This window comes from Camelina sativa, chromosome 14 (genome assembly GCF_000633955.1).
Source record: "Camelina sativa cultivar DH55 chromosome 14, Cs, whole genome shotgun sequence".
NCBI classification, from domain to species: Eukaryota; Viridiplantae; Streptophyta; class Magnoliopsida; order Brassicales; family Brassicaceae; genus Camelina; species Camelina sativa.
Genome location: NC_025698.1, coordinates 19,310,002 through 19,325,217, shown reverse-complemented (window position 1 = coordinate 19,325,217; position 15,216 = coordinate 19,310,002). Strand labels below are relative to the sequence as shown.

Genomic DNA, 15,216 nt, shown 5'->3' with positions numbered 1-15,216 from the left:
CTTACTTAGTGGTTTAGCAGATGCTTCCATAACCTCCTTTGTGACTAACTCAGTTTCTTCACTGACTTCTGGATGAAGGCTCAGAATCTCAACCTTTATAGTCAACTCAGGTGCAGAACAACTAGAAGCCTCAAAGCAGTCATCAATCTTTCCCTTACTTGGGGAGCAGCCACTACTTGGAATTTCTGCGTTGACTTCTACACTACTTATGGACAACTCTGGTGACGCCTGAACATCTTCCGTGAGCCGTAGTATTTCTAAATTAATGGAATCTGTTGAGAGTTGTAGCGATAAAGTCTCCTTTGCAACTAGAAATGGATCCTCCTCATTTGGCACTGATGATTCCATCCTCTCTGAAATCACATTCAGATGCAAACCTCCATCTCCTCTGACATTGCACTCATCAGCCTCTGCAGCGACAAGAAGGTCAGAACAACCTAATCTCTCCAGGTAGCCACCACTCTGCTGCTTACTTGGGGAGGAGCTGCTCTTTGGCTTATCTTCCCCGGCTTCTAAAACATCTAAGTCCCACTCTGTTGAAGTCTGCAAATCTTCTTTGAATTGAAGCTCTTGTGACCTGGCAGAATCTCCAGCTAGTGCCAAAACACTTGGAAACGCAAGTGGCAACGACATCTCCCTCGTGGTAACATATGTATCCTCATCCTCACTAGGGACTGATGATCCAGTTCCTTCTGACGTCACATCCAGATGTAGATCTCCATCATCACTTAATCCAGTATTCACTAGTGACTGCAGTAAAGGAATAGTACACCATTAGGCTAAAGAAGCAACATCAGATAACTATAGAACAAAAGCAAAATAAGAACAGCTAAATTAAAAACAAAAGGTTCACTGCAGTAAGGAACCTAAAGGCACGTTTCAAACACTTGAAGCAAGAAACACAGGAGAGAAGATCGAACCTGATGTTTTGCAACCTCTAGACTCTCTGCTTCAATCATTATATTCTCTTCTTCTTGCTCCATCACCATAGACGCATCAAGTGGTGAAACAAACGGATTTTCAAAATCATAAGCACGGCTCAACGGAATCCAGTGAAGCCTATAGATCCTAGTTGAACCACCAATCCTAATCGTATCACCTTCTTCAACCTCGACACAAGCATGTGGCTCAACTCTCAGATCCCTAACCCATGTCCCATGAACTAAATCGAAAAAACAAATCAAATCAAATCAACAACCAAAAACGCATAGAATCGAGATCCAATTCCACAGAAACAACAATCTAATTGCAGATGAAAACAATCTCGCGAGAGGAATACAAACATCGTTCGAACTGGAGTTAGAGATGATTCATACCAGAGGATAGATCCGTGACGAAGAGTCTCTGGCGAGATGAGATCGAGCGGATTTCTAAGTGGAATCTGCTAATGCTAGGGTGCGTTAGGAGAATATCGCAATCTGGATGACGACCGACGACGAGAGTCTCCTCTACCTCGTCGTCATCGCCGCTAACCATGGAACCGTTTCTCTCCGGCGACGAGAAATCGCGACTGTTCACAACGAAGATGTTTTTGAGAATCGCGCCGTTTTTAAGAACAGTGAACACCGGAATCGTCTTCTCCGGCACTCGTTGCTCCTCCTCCAACAGTTTCTCTTCCTTAACCTCCATGGATACCTTCGTAAGATCGAACTAGTGAGAGATTACTGAGAGATTTCGAAAATCGAAAACGAAGGAGATGAAGAATTCTAGAGTGTTCTCTCTTTCTCTCTCTCTCTATCTCTCTGATTTTGAAAAAGAAGAGTCCGTTGTGTTGTTGAATCGACGACCTCTATTTACACTCGTAACGGCTAATTTGTGTCATTAATCTCTTACGACAATTTCAAAATTTTAATTTTAATTAATTCAAAATTTAGGTTTGGCCGTTTGGGTTAACACATGAATTTAGATTATGTAATTTCTACCAAATAATTCAATTTGTTTTAAAAAAAATAATCTACAATTTTTTGATTAAAAAATATTAATTCAAAAATTTGGAGTATGAAATCAGGTTGTTTCGAGTACAAACCGAAGTAGAATGATCTGGTTTGGTTTGGTTCGGTTTGAAACAATTTAATTCACTTAAAAAGCCAAAACGAAATACATAAAAAGAGCAGATTCTACTTTAAAAACTCAAAAAAGAGTTTGTTGCAAAGTGAGAGTATACATAAAATGTGTGAGATAATGGGATCATCTATTCCTCCTTGGTACGAGCAAGCCTTGCACGATGCCTGAGTTCAGCTCTTTTCCACTTCACAATCAGGTAGCAGAGCGAAAACAGTGTGTTTATCTGTCAAAACACACAACAATTATATATATTTCTTTCAAATCCTAACAAAGTGATGGACTTATTATAATCAGTATGGTTTGATCTAAGGATTAGAACTGTTCTTAAAAAGTTAAAACCACTAGATGGCATTGTTCTAACTCAAATATGAAGTGCTCAATCAAAGTACTTGGTAACAAATTATTCACTGCTAACAAAAATCAGAACATGAATCCAGTAGATTCTTATATATAGATTAATGCAGAGAAAAGAGAGGGGTGTTGCTTGAACACATACCAGGATTATCATTGCAATGACCAAAAGAGGTCCAGACCAAAGAACCGATACAAAGACCCCGTGCTGGTCAAAGTAGTTTTGAGTTGAGAAGCTCTTCCAGTTTTTTCTCAGCTCCCGGTTGAGATTCTCAGCGAAGTAAACCCCGCCCACTGCAATTGTTTTGTCACACCATCAGTCTCAATAACGTATACTAAGAAACTATACTCACACAGATGCAGTAACTTCATATTCCAAACTAACAGTTGTTGTGCTGCGAAATGAATATCATATTTTTCCTTCCACCAACCATTGAATCCAAAAAATTTCTCGCATACTAACTCATAAACCCATGCAAGTTATATCTCCAAAACTCAGTTGGAGTGAAGTAAAATATACTTAAAGCTCCCAGAAACCCTTGATACAGTATGAATTCCACAACATAGCCTAGTGAGATCATTGGATCAGAGAAAGAACTGGTAACAAAGTAAAAAAAATAAAGGAGACGATATTAAAACATAATCAGTCTAAACAATGAAGGAAACCCATAGGGAGAAATGAATAAGATCCAAAATCAAAGAGACTTCTTGTGACAAAAAGGTAGGGTTACTACAGCAAACGAGACAGTAATTAAGTTTACTTGAAGAGTTTGAAAGGGAACTTACATGCCAATAAGAAGAGGAACATATGGAAGTTGAGATGCCTTCTAGAAAGAAGAGTCACCAGTAGCAACAAAGCATGAAACGCCATTAATCCCATAATCCAAGGCTCCTGCCACATGATAAATAAACCCAATGTATATGAGTATGGAATCCCAAATTAATGGAGAATCAAATCCAACCCTGCAATGTCGAGAATTCGAGGACTTCTGATTCTAATTTCGCCAAGACCAATAGATGTATAATAATACGAAAGGATTCGGATTTAAAAACGTAAAGACAGATTCATTACCTTCCAATCAATGGCGTGGAAAAATCCCAAGAAATTATCGTAAGCAGGTTGTAAACCCGTTCGTAGCTCTCCGGAGAGTTTCTGAACCAGATCCGCCATTAGATCCATTTGTTGTTCCATCGCTGATCTTATTTCCTCCATTGTCTACTAAATTTCCCCGGAATAACTTAAGAAAACACACAAAAAAAAATCAAATCCTGGTTTCAAATCGCGACGCTGGTGAATCCAAAACTAACACTATCCAAGTAAACAAAATCACTTTTTTCTACTTCGAATTTCAACTCTAAAAATTTTCTCACGATCTCGCCCCAAAGTTTTTTTATCGAGGTTTTTTTGCTTTCGCTTAATGCTCTCGAAGTTGCCAGACAAAATATTCACCGTCGTCTCCGAATACCCTTATAGTTTTGACATTTTTACACTAATGCCATTGTGATTGTAACAGTGGTAGTATTACAATAATGCCACTGAGATTGTATTTTGGCATCAAATCATAAGATTTGTCAAGTCATAAGATTTGTCAAGAGTAATATGATTTTGATGAAAAAAAAAAGAGTAATATGATTTTTCAGTGAAGATCTGAACTGATCCTTAAACCAAATTAATTGATCTTCGAATTAAAAATCAGTTCTCAAAGAAAAAAAAAGCTCTAAAGAAAGTATTGTTCGAAAAATAAGACATACATAAGATGAGTTAACAAATCACTTGATAATCCCACTAACGATTACAATATTTTTATTGAAGAGGATTATTAACATATAAAAAATCAATAATAATATAATAATAATAAGAAAACCTTTAGGACAGATCATATAAGAACGGGTGAGTGGAGTTGTCGAGAAAGGAAGCAACTTTCAGGATTTGGATGTTGTTGTAGGTCGTTGCTTCTTACGGAAGAGGTAGTTTAGGAGCAGTCCAAGTAAAGGCAAACCTGTAACCATGCCTATGTAACCAAGCAACCATACGGGCCGTTTTGTCAGCCGACACAGCTCCTTAAAGCTTCTCTTTGTTACATCGTCCTCAGGCTTTCGTCCTCTCTGCTTCGATGATGCCGTGGTGGTATTGGTGTCTTTCTCGTACTTGACTGCTGCCACCAACCCGTCTTCTGCAATGTTTAGGTACGGGCCTTGGTTTATCAAAGGCTCTTGTTTCCCTGAGCTTCTTTTCTCTTCAATCTGCAACAAAAATTTGATTATCTTAGGAAGAAAGCAATAGACAGAAGTTAGATCATCTAAACTGCAATTCTAAAAAACGAACATTTACTTTCTGTATATGCATATAACGACTGCAGCTAAGGGCGCCAAGAAACTCATTGGTGGCTCGAACCCACCTGTACACAACATATATAGACAGTCAAAACAGCAAGAAGTACTTTTATCACTTGGTTAGAATCTGAAATGTACCAACCATAAGCTAGATCCAGTTAATCCTTCGAAGAACGCTAGATGTCCCCCGTGATTTGTTGTAGCCAAGACAATGTTTTTGTTTGCCCTTTCAATAGAAACTTCATGTTAATTTGTTGTAACAGGATTTTAAGACTTTAAAAAGAGATCGATAGCGTTTTACCTGCATTCGTCCCAGGGAATAGCTTCCTTTGTGCATAATGGATCATCTAGAGCACTTATACAGAGTAGTGGCACCGCCACATTTCCTATGTATTGGGTGCTGCTCGATTTTCGGTAATACGTATCCACAGTCTGCATAAAGGTGCAACCCGTTGTCACTTTGTNAGTATTGTTCGAAAAATAAGACATACATAAGATGAGTTAACAAATCACTTGATAATCCCACTAACGATTACAATATTTTTATTGAAGAGGATTATTAACATATAAAAAATCAATAATAATATAATAATAATAAGAAAACCTTTAGGACAGATCATATAAGAACGGGTGAGTGGAGTTGTCGAGAAAGGAAGCAACTTTCAGGATTTGGATGTTGTTGTAGGTCGTTGCTTCTTACGGAAGAGGTAGTTTAGGAGCAGTCCAAGTAAAGGCAAACCTGTAACCATGCCTATGTAACCAAGCAACCATACGGGCCGTTTTGTCAGCCGACACAGCTCCTTAAAGCTTCTCTTTGTTACATCGTCCTCAGGCTTTCGTCCTCTCTGCTTCGATGATGCCGTGGTGGTATTGGTGTCTTTCTCGTACTTGACTGCTGCCACCAACCCGTCTTCTGCAATGTTTAGGTACGGGCCTTGGTTTATCAAAGGCTCTTGTTTCCCTGAGCTTCTTTTCTCTTCAATCTGCAACAAAAATTTGATTATCTTAGGAAGAAAGCAATAGACAGAAGTTAGATCATCTAAACTGCAATTCTAAAAAACGAACATTTACTTTCTGTATATGCATATAACGACTGCAGCTAAGGGCGCCAAGAAACTCATTGGTGGCTCGAACCCACCTGTACACAACATATATAGACAGTCAAAACAGCAAGAAGTACTTTTATCACTTGGTTAGAATCTGAAATGTACCAACCATAAGCTAGATCCAGTTAATCCTTCGAAGAACGCTAGATGTCCCCCGTGATTTGTTGTAGCCAAGACAATGTTTTTGTTTGCCCTTTCAATAGAAACTTCATGTTAATTTGTTGTAACAGGATTTTAAGACTTTAAAAAGAGATCGATAGCGTTTTACCTGCATTCGTCCCAGGGAATAGCTTCCTTTGTGCATAATGGATCATCTAGAGCACTTATACAGAGTAGTGGCACCGCCACATTTCCTATGTATTGGGTGCTGCTCGATTTTCGGTAATACGTATCCACAGTCTGCATAAAGGTGCAACCCGTTGTCACTTTGTCAAATCAACAGGGAAATTAATGGTGTTTATGAAGAGCATTGCAAAGATGTATATATTAATGACAAAGCCACTTCTCGGGGAAAACTAACTTCAGGAGTTAAGATAATAGGGAGGAGAACTAATACCTCGAATTTTCCAACTAGACAGGTTGCGTGGTTGTCAAAATCTCGGATGGAACGTGACTGATGAAGTAATATAGTTTGGCAACAACAGACAACGTTAATAGCAAAAGAAATATGTTAAGTTATTTGCTCATGAACTCTGCTTGTTTCAGTGCTTTTACCAAGTAGACTGTATAACTTATGGATCTGTGGTTAAGTGACTGACCTTTTTAATGCCTTCCCAATTAGCAAGCCGTGCATACTGAGGTTCATGCCTGCAATGAAACTAAAAGTTAGAACTGAAACCTCATTTTCTCAAAGTAGTATATCTGAAATCTCTCCACTCAGCCCATCTTACAAACTCAAAATCTAGGCAGTTCTTGATCAAAGTGGTGGACATACAATTGGGCATAACCTTGGAGACCGATGGTGAGAGCTTTGTCGTAGAGCTTTTGTTTGAACGTCCGACAGATAAACCTGTCACCAATCTTGTTGGGAGGAGAAAAAGGGAAAGAAAAAGCATAATGTATCAAGCATCCACTTGTATCAAACGAAACCCTTGGTACTATTTACAAGTTCAAAGGTCTGAAATTAGAACCAAATTAAATGAAGAAAATAAAAGAAGTCTTGATGTCTGATCAAGTGATTAGAGAGAACTTAAGATATACAGAGAAGAAGACAGTTATGAAAAATAGCTCACCAAGAGGTCCCACGGAGAGCAAATAGCTACAGCACCCCTCAGAGGAGTCTTTTCACCCTCTTCCCCAAGGTATTTGACCTGAAGCATGAGGTAGTTTCAGTAACCTCATATCAATATGCAACAAAAGGTCCATGATAGAAAAGCAAATTCATCACACTTCAACATAATTCAAAGCTAAGACTTGTTTCACAGCTGGATCAAACTAGAAGAAACTAATAATGGTAAAACACTAAGGTTCCTGATTAAATACCAGAACATTTGCTCCAATGCTAGTTCCAATAGCAAAGAGAGGAGCCTTCGGGTATTTTTGTTGAAGATAACCAAGAACTACCCGTATATCCCCTGTCCATCCAGCATTATAGAAGCGATCGGACTGCATTCATTTGCAGCATAACAAGATTGTATATAAGCAAGCATAACGTTTAATAAAACATGAAATCAGAATGCTAGGAGACTAGCGTAACTCACAGTAACAGAAACACCGCCCAAACCTCTATGGTTGCTGATAACGACATTCCAACCTGTTTTTGCAGTGTTGTAGGCAAGATGCTTCAAATACTATACAAAACCACCAATCCAAATTCAATTAGAGACATTTTCACTAAAGTACGATTTAACAGTTATAAAGCACAAATCCTCCTAGCTAAGACTTACTGCAGATGAAGAATCACTAGTTAACCCTGGAATAACAACTGCGATAGGCGTTGTATCTACTTCTTTTGTAATTTCACTCTGATTTTGAAGAGCACCATTAAGAACTACACAAATCAAAAACAGATTCAACGATGCGAATAAAACAAACAAATGTGTAAATAAAATCAAGGTTCAATAAAATCTAACCATCAGAGTTCGTCAGCCAATCCAATGCAATCGTTCCACCATCAGAAGCAAGAAAAAGCTGCCTGAAAACAGTACAAACTATGAATGATTTTATATGCCTCAAAAAAAAATCGCAGAGAAATAACCAAAAAAAAATTAAAAATAACCTTCTGTAGCTGAAAACTGGAGGCAATCCATGAAAATTCAAGAAACAAGTCTGAAGATGAGGGCTCGCTAACCAAGGCGTCGCCACATATCTGTCAAAATTCGAACAATCAGAGAAACCAAATCCACAAATTTCGCCCAAAAATTAATCAAAAAAAAAAAGTATACACACACACACACACACACTCACCGGCCGTGAAGAATCCGACACCGTGAAACAACGCCGTGATAAAGAGACGAATCTGGATTGTAGACGAGATTGACGCTGCATCTGAAATAGCGAAGAATCGCATCACCAAGGAAGTGAAACTCGATGAAATTGTAGAAGAAGATGGTCGAGATAAAGAAGAGAGCGAAGAGGTAGTGACGAATTGGGATGAGGGAGAGAGCTTGAAAAAGAAGTTCGTAAGGTGATGGAGATGGAGACAGATTCGGATCTTTTCCTTCCATTGTTGTTGTGGAGCTTTTGCAGATCCGGGCGATGGATAGGAATCTAGAGAAAAAGATCGTTCAATTCTTCATGGTTTAGGCCAACGAAACGAACGGACAAAGAGGCGTGGCGGGTTAAAGATTTTATTTTTTTGCACGGCCTTTAAAAAAATGTTAAATTATTATTTAATTCGTATTTTTGAAATTCTTTTGTAATTGTATGTATGCATGTATCAATTAATTTACACATGCCGACGTTTTCGTGTTCACTAGGAAATAGGAATGGGCACAATTCCCGTTTCGTTTCTGTTCCGTCCCGTACACTTCGTTTAGTGTTTTAGTGGGATGTGACATTTGTTTCTACACTTGTCCACACAATAGGTTTGTTTGATTCTCTTGTTAAAGGCAAACAGAGTCTCTCTGCTATCAGCTGTGGTGACGGGTGAACGCACGTGGACAAAGAGGAGAAACAGGACACGTGGCATCGTGTCGAGAGATCGAGCGGGACGTTCTCGAGGACGTTTAGGTTGCCGGAGAATGTGAAGATGGATCAAGTGAAAGCTTCCATGGAGGATGGTGTTTTGACTGTCACCGTGCCTAAAGTAGAGGAGACCAAGAAGGCTCAAGTTAAGTCTATTGACATCTCTGGCTAAAGCCAATTGGGTTTTAAATGATGATTTGTTTGTTTGCGTTGTAATGTTTGGTGGTTATTACTTAGTGTTTTAAATTCGAGTTTAATCCATTTGGGAAGATAATATATTATTTATTCTCCAAATGATCATACTGTATGTAGAAACGTTTTTTGTATGTACACAATACAACTAACCAACAAGAAAAATGAACGATACAAAGGAAATGCTACAAACCCAAGCCAAATTACACCCTTAAAACCAAAAAGAGTACAAAGTTACTAACCTCTTGCCATTTTTTTTAACCCAAATCTTCACCTATATAGGGTTTTGAATTTCGATGGCATCCATGTGATTAATCACATCCACATTCTTCATCATCTCATCGTTTTGGGGGATAAGACAGGATGGTGTTTACCGTCTGTCCAATCCCAATCGTGAACTCAGACGGTGGGGCATGGACATCGTTAACTACAAGCTTCCGATGGTGTCCACGCGGTCAATCACATCAAGAGCTTTCATGCGATCAATGTCAAAATCAATGATGGGAACAGAAGAAGGTCTTCTGGTTGAGAAAGTATCCTTGTTATTTTTCATCATCTCTCCCATCATTGGCGAGTGGCTACTGCTCTTGCTTAGCCTGTGGTACTTGGAAAGCCGTGCTTTCGCCACCGTATCAAACTCTTGGCTTTTGCTTATTCCTGGTGTTTTTCTCCTCTTGCTTACGTCTCTAAGCATCTCTTGATCCTCTATAGTTAGCAATGGAGAACCCTGACTTGGGTTGTGTGAACCGCTGGAGAGTTGGATCGTTTTCTGGTTAGGTGATCTGATTGGAGACTTAACGGGAGATCTTAGACCATAACCAGTAGTGGCCCTGACTTGCGTAACGAGATGATGAAGCCACACCACCAGGTCTAATATGTAAACCTCAGTTTTTTCTTTATCTGCATGGTGAAGTGTATCTATCCTTAGTATTGTTTGTCCTGCAGGTCTCTGGTTCGCTTCCGACCTGAAATTATTTGCATAATCTAACATTCAGCAAGGAACGAGATATCTGCACGAAAAGAGAATAGCCTTAATATCTGCTTGTACTCAGGACTTACCCGGAACTTGCCCATTCTCCAACCCATCCAAACCCGTGATGTGCTCTGGTTGAGAAAAGAAAAGACAGAGGCATAAGTCTGACTTACTTTAATAGTTAGAACACAGTTCTAATGACGACAAAAAACAAGTTATTATGCGCAGAAGCTTACTTGGTTGTGTTTGTAGCAACAGGAACAAGCCACTGCAACGTTTTTTCCATTTCCGCTTTTATTTGAGGAACAGTTAGCTGGTTCAAACAAAACAGATGTGTGGTGAGCAGGCATACAAATAACATTTCAGGTAAAAAACAGTGCACGTACTAGTCCATTCATTTGTCAGCACAAAAGCATTATGGGCAGTATGGAATAATAGTAATACCTCTTCCTTAATCTGAAAGGACTGTATTCTGGACCGTAAAGCAGATTTTATTCTTGGGGGTAAACCTTGGTACAATGCGTCTCTTGTGCTTGCAGGCATAGTGCTAGACCGGGATACCTACTCATTGAAATGGAAAAATAAGTTAATTAAAATAAATTCCACTAACCAACGTCCATACAGGTCCAATCATTTTGATATTGATATTACTAACGAGATCGGGTAACCATTCGAGTACGAGACATAAATTCACAAATACGAGACCGACGATTCACAATCCCAAGAATTTGTAAAACAGGTCAGGAAGTAAAACTAAGTGATCAACAGAATAATAACTTACAAGAGTATCAATTTGAGTGATGATGTTTGCGTAATGTAAGGCAAGACCAGCAGAGCCCAATTTCTTATGATTGATTGGCGGGTCATTTGCAGGCTTATCAAGATCTGCATATGAGGTAGAATGATCATGGTTTGTAAGGACATGTTACATTTTAGATACCAAAAAAGAAAAGACAGACACACTAAATACTCAATCTTCTTGAAAGTTATAATAAGACTAAACTACTTTATCCAATAAGAGCTTCACCTGCAGCACCAAAGGCTTCATGAATCTCCAAATGCAAGAAATGGACAACATCTACAAGTTTCTCCATTACCTAAGCATTATTAGTATTGTCGAGAATTAACAATGGAGTCCAGATGAACCCAGAAACTTCCCGAAATAGGAAACTTAATGATTTATCAGTTTGTAGCCCTTACCTCTTCCAAGATCCTAGACCAAAGAGATTTTTTCTTTAAGTTTCTTACATGCTTCTTCTGATTTTTTAGTTCAGTTCTCAAGATAGCAAGTGTATCTCCCACACCTAGCAAAAACGGAAGAGATATTAGAACGATAACCAACAAATAAAATAAAATAGACTGTAAACAATATCATCCATTTCCAAAGATAAATATTTGGGGAACATATATTCCAATTTGGTACCTACCTCGTTGTGCTGTGCTTGGGTTCTCTTCTTCCTGGATCTTACGTTGGTAATCTTGTTCAAACCTATCCAGCGCATGGAGTTCGTGATACAAGTCCTGAAACATAAGAGATAATCAGAATAAATCGCCATTGAAAGAGTCAAGCAGGACCCAATATCACCAGTTGGCATGAAAAATACGTACAGCTGTAAAATGAACAAATGACATCAGCTGGTGCATTATGGTTTCTGCTTCCTGTTTCAAATGTTTCTGGGGTGTAAATTCAGAGCCCAACCTAAATCATAACACAGAACTAATGAAAGGTCAGATACTTCCAAAATGAATAGACTCGTTGTGTGACCGTAGTGACAGGATCATGTTGGAACCTGTCAAAGAAGCGATCCAGGTTGTGGTATTGAGGATCCTTGCAACGATTCCCAAAACGCACCACCTCTCCAGAAAAGATCCTCAACTCTTCCCTGTTTACAAAAGTAAATCACCTATCTCCAAACTACAAATAACAGTGTAAAAGTATATAGCGTAAACACATAAACATTGTCAGAGGCTGTTACCTTTTATCCGCAGCAGCAGTTCTCAACAGTTCATCCATGTCTTTCGATATTAGGTTTTGGACACCTTCTGAAGGTAACACTGCCTCTTTCAAATGTGTGATGCTATCTTTTGAAAGGGAATGCATAAGATTGGCGCCTTTAACAATGGTGTTAGCAACTTCAAAAGACAAGATTGAGATCTTATTCCCTTTAACTGTCGTCGCAGAAGAAAATCCCCCACTAAGATTCAGATTCGTCATGCTACTCCCAAGTGTGTCCAACACATCAACAGCTTTACCAAGTCCCATAGTGCCAGCCCTACCCAAAATAGAGCTTACTTCTGAAACCTATATATAGAAACACCTTAGTAAAGTAGAAAAGAGATAAATTAAAACTCAGAATTAAACCCCACAATGCATAACATATGTTGTTTACCTTAGCCACAGCAGCCTGCCTAGACTTAGTGGATCTAGATTTCTGAGATAAAACCCTGGATAAACGAGGAATTCCATCTTCGATATTCTGAGGATGAGATCCACCAGAGACTACATTCAAATTAGGAAACGAAAACGATTCTGATGTATGCTGCTTATCACCCACATTATCCTCCCTCAGAGGAGAAGGGTCAGCAACTTTGTCTCTTGCTCTGCCATCACCAGACTGATGTTTCACCTCAGACCCATTATTTAGATGACCATTAACATGTGCAAAGCTTCCACCAGGAGCATTATTTACAGAAGAACTCCTCGAACAAAGCCCACCCATCACAGCAAGTTACAAACTTTATAATCGAAATTAGCTCTCAAACTCTCTCGAAGCTCTCCATACGCCAACTCGATCTACAAAACTTCAAAAGGATGAACAATGTAACCAGCAAAGCACTGCAATCGCAAATCCTGATCCGTATAAGAGGAGCAACAGTCCATTAATGGAGCAAATTGCTCAGTGAAAGAACCTTGATACTCATATAACAAACCTGCCAATGAATCAAGAAGAAAACACAGAGCTTTTTTTGAGAAACAGTTTCTGATTAAACAATCAGAGATCAAAATCAAAAAAAAAAAAAACCCTAGAAACTAAAGAACCCAAACGAGATATTCAAATCAGTAGCTTGGATGAAGAGTCGAGAATACAAAAGAGACCTATAAGAGTCAGAAACTCGGATCTGGGAATTAGATTGAAGTCAGATTCTTTCTTCTTCTTCCTCCTTAAACCACTTGGGCTTGTTCTTCCAGAGAGGAGTGACAAGTTCTAGGATGAGGAAACCGTGAAGATGTCTCTATACAAGCAAAAGAAGAAACGCGACTCGAGAAAGAGAGAGAGGAGAAGAGAAGAGAAGAGAGAGAGAGATGAGTTGAAATAGAGGAGGGAGGTTCTGTTGAGAGGAGTTGGAGAGTGTCAGATGGTGAGAAGTTTTAGCCCCAAAAAAATAAAAATAAATTCAACCTTTTTCTTCTCGTTTTACCCATTTCTACACTCTTCAAAACTCATCCCCATTACACTTTTTTTTTAAAAGTTTTTCTACTACCAAGTTGCACTATATTTAAATTATCAGATTTTTGCTCTTTAAATAGAATATAGTTTAGTTTATTAGTTTTTTTTTTATAAATTTAAAGTTACAAATATCCTGTATTTCGAACGGATTTTATTGAAACGTTACAAATCAAGATAACCTCGATTAAACAGAATGAAAGATACAAAGTACAAACACGTTAATTTCAAAGAGTATCAAAGTGTTGTTATAGTGTCAGTGCGAGGTTCTTAAAACGTGGTATGTGAAAACTCATTTTTGATGATTTTTCGCAGCTGGTATAGAAGAAAATGACAAAATGTAACGGCATAATCAAACATGTTATCGACTAGATTCGTCTTCTTCAAATTATAGAATCATGAATGAGTATTGTTTTTCTTGTAGTCTTAAGTTGGTTTTTCTTAAGTAATCATTCTAATTTAATATTTTATTTCGAAAAATGTATATATATTAGCATAAAAGAAATTCCAAGTAGTAAATTAAAGTGAATCAAGTAATTAATTCTCTACTTTTTACCATCTTGTACTTTTTGTTGTTTTAATGTCTTTAGTAAAAAAAAAATTATTGGAGATTCTAGAAAGAGAAAAAGTGAACAAATGAGTCAATATGTGTATGCATATCTAGTTTTGAAAATGAGTGTTGACTTTTTACCAAATAAAGGACGACAGTATCTATAGTAGGCTTGAATTCACAATGTTTTACTAAATTACCTTGTGTGGCAATGTCATAATAGCATTATACCATTGGTCAAAGGAACCTTGAAAGGAAAAATCATTTGTTTATGTATGATGTTGATATAGAACAATTAATTGTTATAATGTTTTCATCATATATCATTTAGTATTTACAATTTAATAAATGGAATGCAATGGCCCATTACTTATTTATTACATATAAAAAAAAAGATAAAGCTATGAAAGATTTGGAGCTTCAAATGTTTTGATCTTTTTCGTTTTTTGTTTGGAATGTAATTTGTATTACTCATTACTCAAAAGAAACATAAATTTTTACAAAAGACATCATACTGTATTGTATGTGGAACAAATAAGACCTATATATGCATCGTTTATTATAAACCAAACTCCATGAAACAATTTTGGTTTGAAAATGTTATGCGGCTTTTAAAAAAAAAAATGTAATTAAATGTTTGTGGTGATAGTAATAAGTAATTTCGAAAACTTTTCGTGTTGAAACTTTCTTTTTCTCAAATTTCATTCTTATTAAAACAAAAGAGGCTTGAGATTTCAATAGTAGTTTTCATAAAAATGTTCATAAACTAAACTAGTATCTATGATGAGACAAGTGAAATTATTTCTTAAGTATTTTATTTTTAGGTAACTTATTTAACTGCTAAATTAATTTTAATACTATACGAAATTGGTCGGGAAGGATGTGCTCTCTTTTGGACCAATTCCAAGATTCAACAAGTTCAGTTCACATTGGTCAAATTCCATCCTCTGAGTTATTCTGATGTCTCCATCGCTATATATTATCATGAATATTTTGATTCCACAGTTCAATTATATCATTTTTGTTTATAATTCATTTGCCCCCACACTCTTTATATACAACCCAAAGACGCGT

General features: G+C 37.6%; 5 protein-coding genes across 8 annotated transcripts in view; all 5 read right to left on the bottom strand.

Moving 5' to 3' along the window:
- Window positions 1-1,778, bottom strand: part of LOC104742005 (FHA domain-containing protein PS1-like) — a 7,196-nt gene extending 5,418 nt beyond the window's left edge. Inside the window, exons 1-3 of the mRNA XM_010462963.2 lie at window positions 1,317-1,778; window positions 921-1,162; window positions 310-750 (exon numbers count right to left, since the gene is read on the bottom strand). Of these exons, the coding sequence (XP_010461265.1) occupies window positions 310-750; window positions 921-1,162; window positions 1,317-1,629 (996 nt within the window). The 5' untranslated portion in view covers window positions 1,630-1,778. The remainder of the gene's footprint in view (window positions 1-309; window positions 751-920; window positions 1,163-1,316) is intronic.
- LOC104742004 (transmembrane protein 18) lies at window positions 1,998-3,864 on the bottom strand. The gene is made up of 4 exons (XM_010462961.2): window positions 3,488-3,864; window positions 3,202-3,307; window positions 2,561-2,709; window positions 1,998-2,287 (listed from the first exon to the last, which is right to left on the bottom strand). The coding sequence occupies exons 1-4, from the start codon at window positions 3,626-3,628 to the stop codon at window positions 2,192-2,194; spliced, it is 492 nt and encodes a 163-aa protein (XP_010461263.1). The 5' UTR covers window positions 3,629-3,864; the 3' UTR covers window positions 1,998-2,191.
- Window positions 4,174-5,188, bottom strand: LOC104743783. 2 transcript variants are annotated; one of them, XM_019235314.1, is made up of 4 exons: window positions 5,051-5,188; window positions 4,892-4,975; window positions 4,742-4,814; window positions 4,174-4,659 (listed from the first exon to the last, which is right to left on the bottom strand). In XM_019235314.1, exons 1-4 carry the CDS (start codon window positions 5,185-5,187, stop codon window positions 4,339-4,341), a joined length of 615 nt encoding a protein of 204 aa, XP_019090859.1. In that variant the 5' UTR covers window position 5,188; the 3' UTR covers window positions 4,174-4,338. The 2 variants fall into 2 exon arrangements, with proteins under 2 accessions (XP_019090859.1, XP_010463132.1); XM_010464830.2 differs by having other exon boundaries at window positions 4,748-4,814.
- Window positions 5,247-8,649, bottom strand: LOC104742003 (phospholipase ABHD3-like). 2 transcript variants are annotated; one of them, XM_010462959.2, is made up of 14 exons: window positions 8,262-8,649; window positions 8,074-8,163; window positions 7,928-7,989; window positions 7,742-7,845; window positions 7,556-7,645; window positions 7,338-7,460; window positions 7,088-7,165; window positions 6,790-6,875; window positions 6,614-6,662; window positions 6,412-6,468; window positions 6,124-6,254; window positions 5,965-6,048; window positions 5,815-5,887; window positions 5,247-5,732 (listed from the first exon to the last, which is right to left on the bottom strand). In XM_010462959.2, the coding sequence occupies exons 1-14, from the start codon at window positions 8,519-8,521 to the stop codon at window positions 5,412-5,414; spliced, it is 1,608 nt and encodes a 535-aa protein (XP_010461261.1). In that variant the 5' UTR covers window positions 8,522-8,649; the 3' UTR covers window positions 5,247-5,411. The 2 variants fall into 2 exon arrangements, with proteins under 2 accessions (XP_010461261.1, XP_010461262.1); XM_010462960.2 differs by having other exon boundaries at window positions 5,821-5,887.
- On the bottom strand, window positions 9,243-13,517 carry LOC104742001. 2 transcript variants are annotated; one of them, XM_010462957.2, is made up of 13 exons: window positions 13,244-13,517; window positions 12,537-13,077; window positions 12,123-12,448; window positions 11,937-12,029; window positions 11,755-11,845; window positions 11,574-11,667; window positions 11,347-11,450; window positions 11,174-11,243; window positions 10,928-11,031; window positions 10,591-10,707; window positions 10,383-10,459; window positions 10,233-10,277; window positions 9,243-10,138 (listed from the first exon to the last, which is right to left on the bottom strand). In XM_010462957.2, exons 2-13 carry the CDS (start codon window positions 12,864-12,866, stop codon window positions 9,601-9,603), a joined length of 1,989 nt encoding a protein of 662 aa, XP_010461259.1. In that variant the 5' UTR covers window positions 12,867-13,077; window positions 13,244-13,517; the 3' UTR covers window positions 9,243-9,600. The 2 variants fall into 2 exon arrangements, with proteins under 2 accessions (XP_010461259.1, XP_010461260.1); XM_010462958.2 differs by lacking the exon at window positions 13,244-13,517 and having other exon boundaries at window positions 12,123-12,441; window positions 12,537-12,628.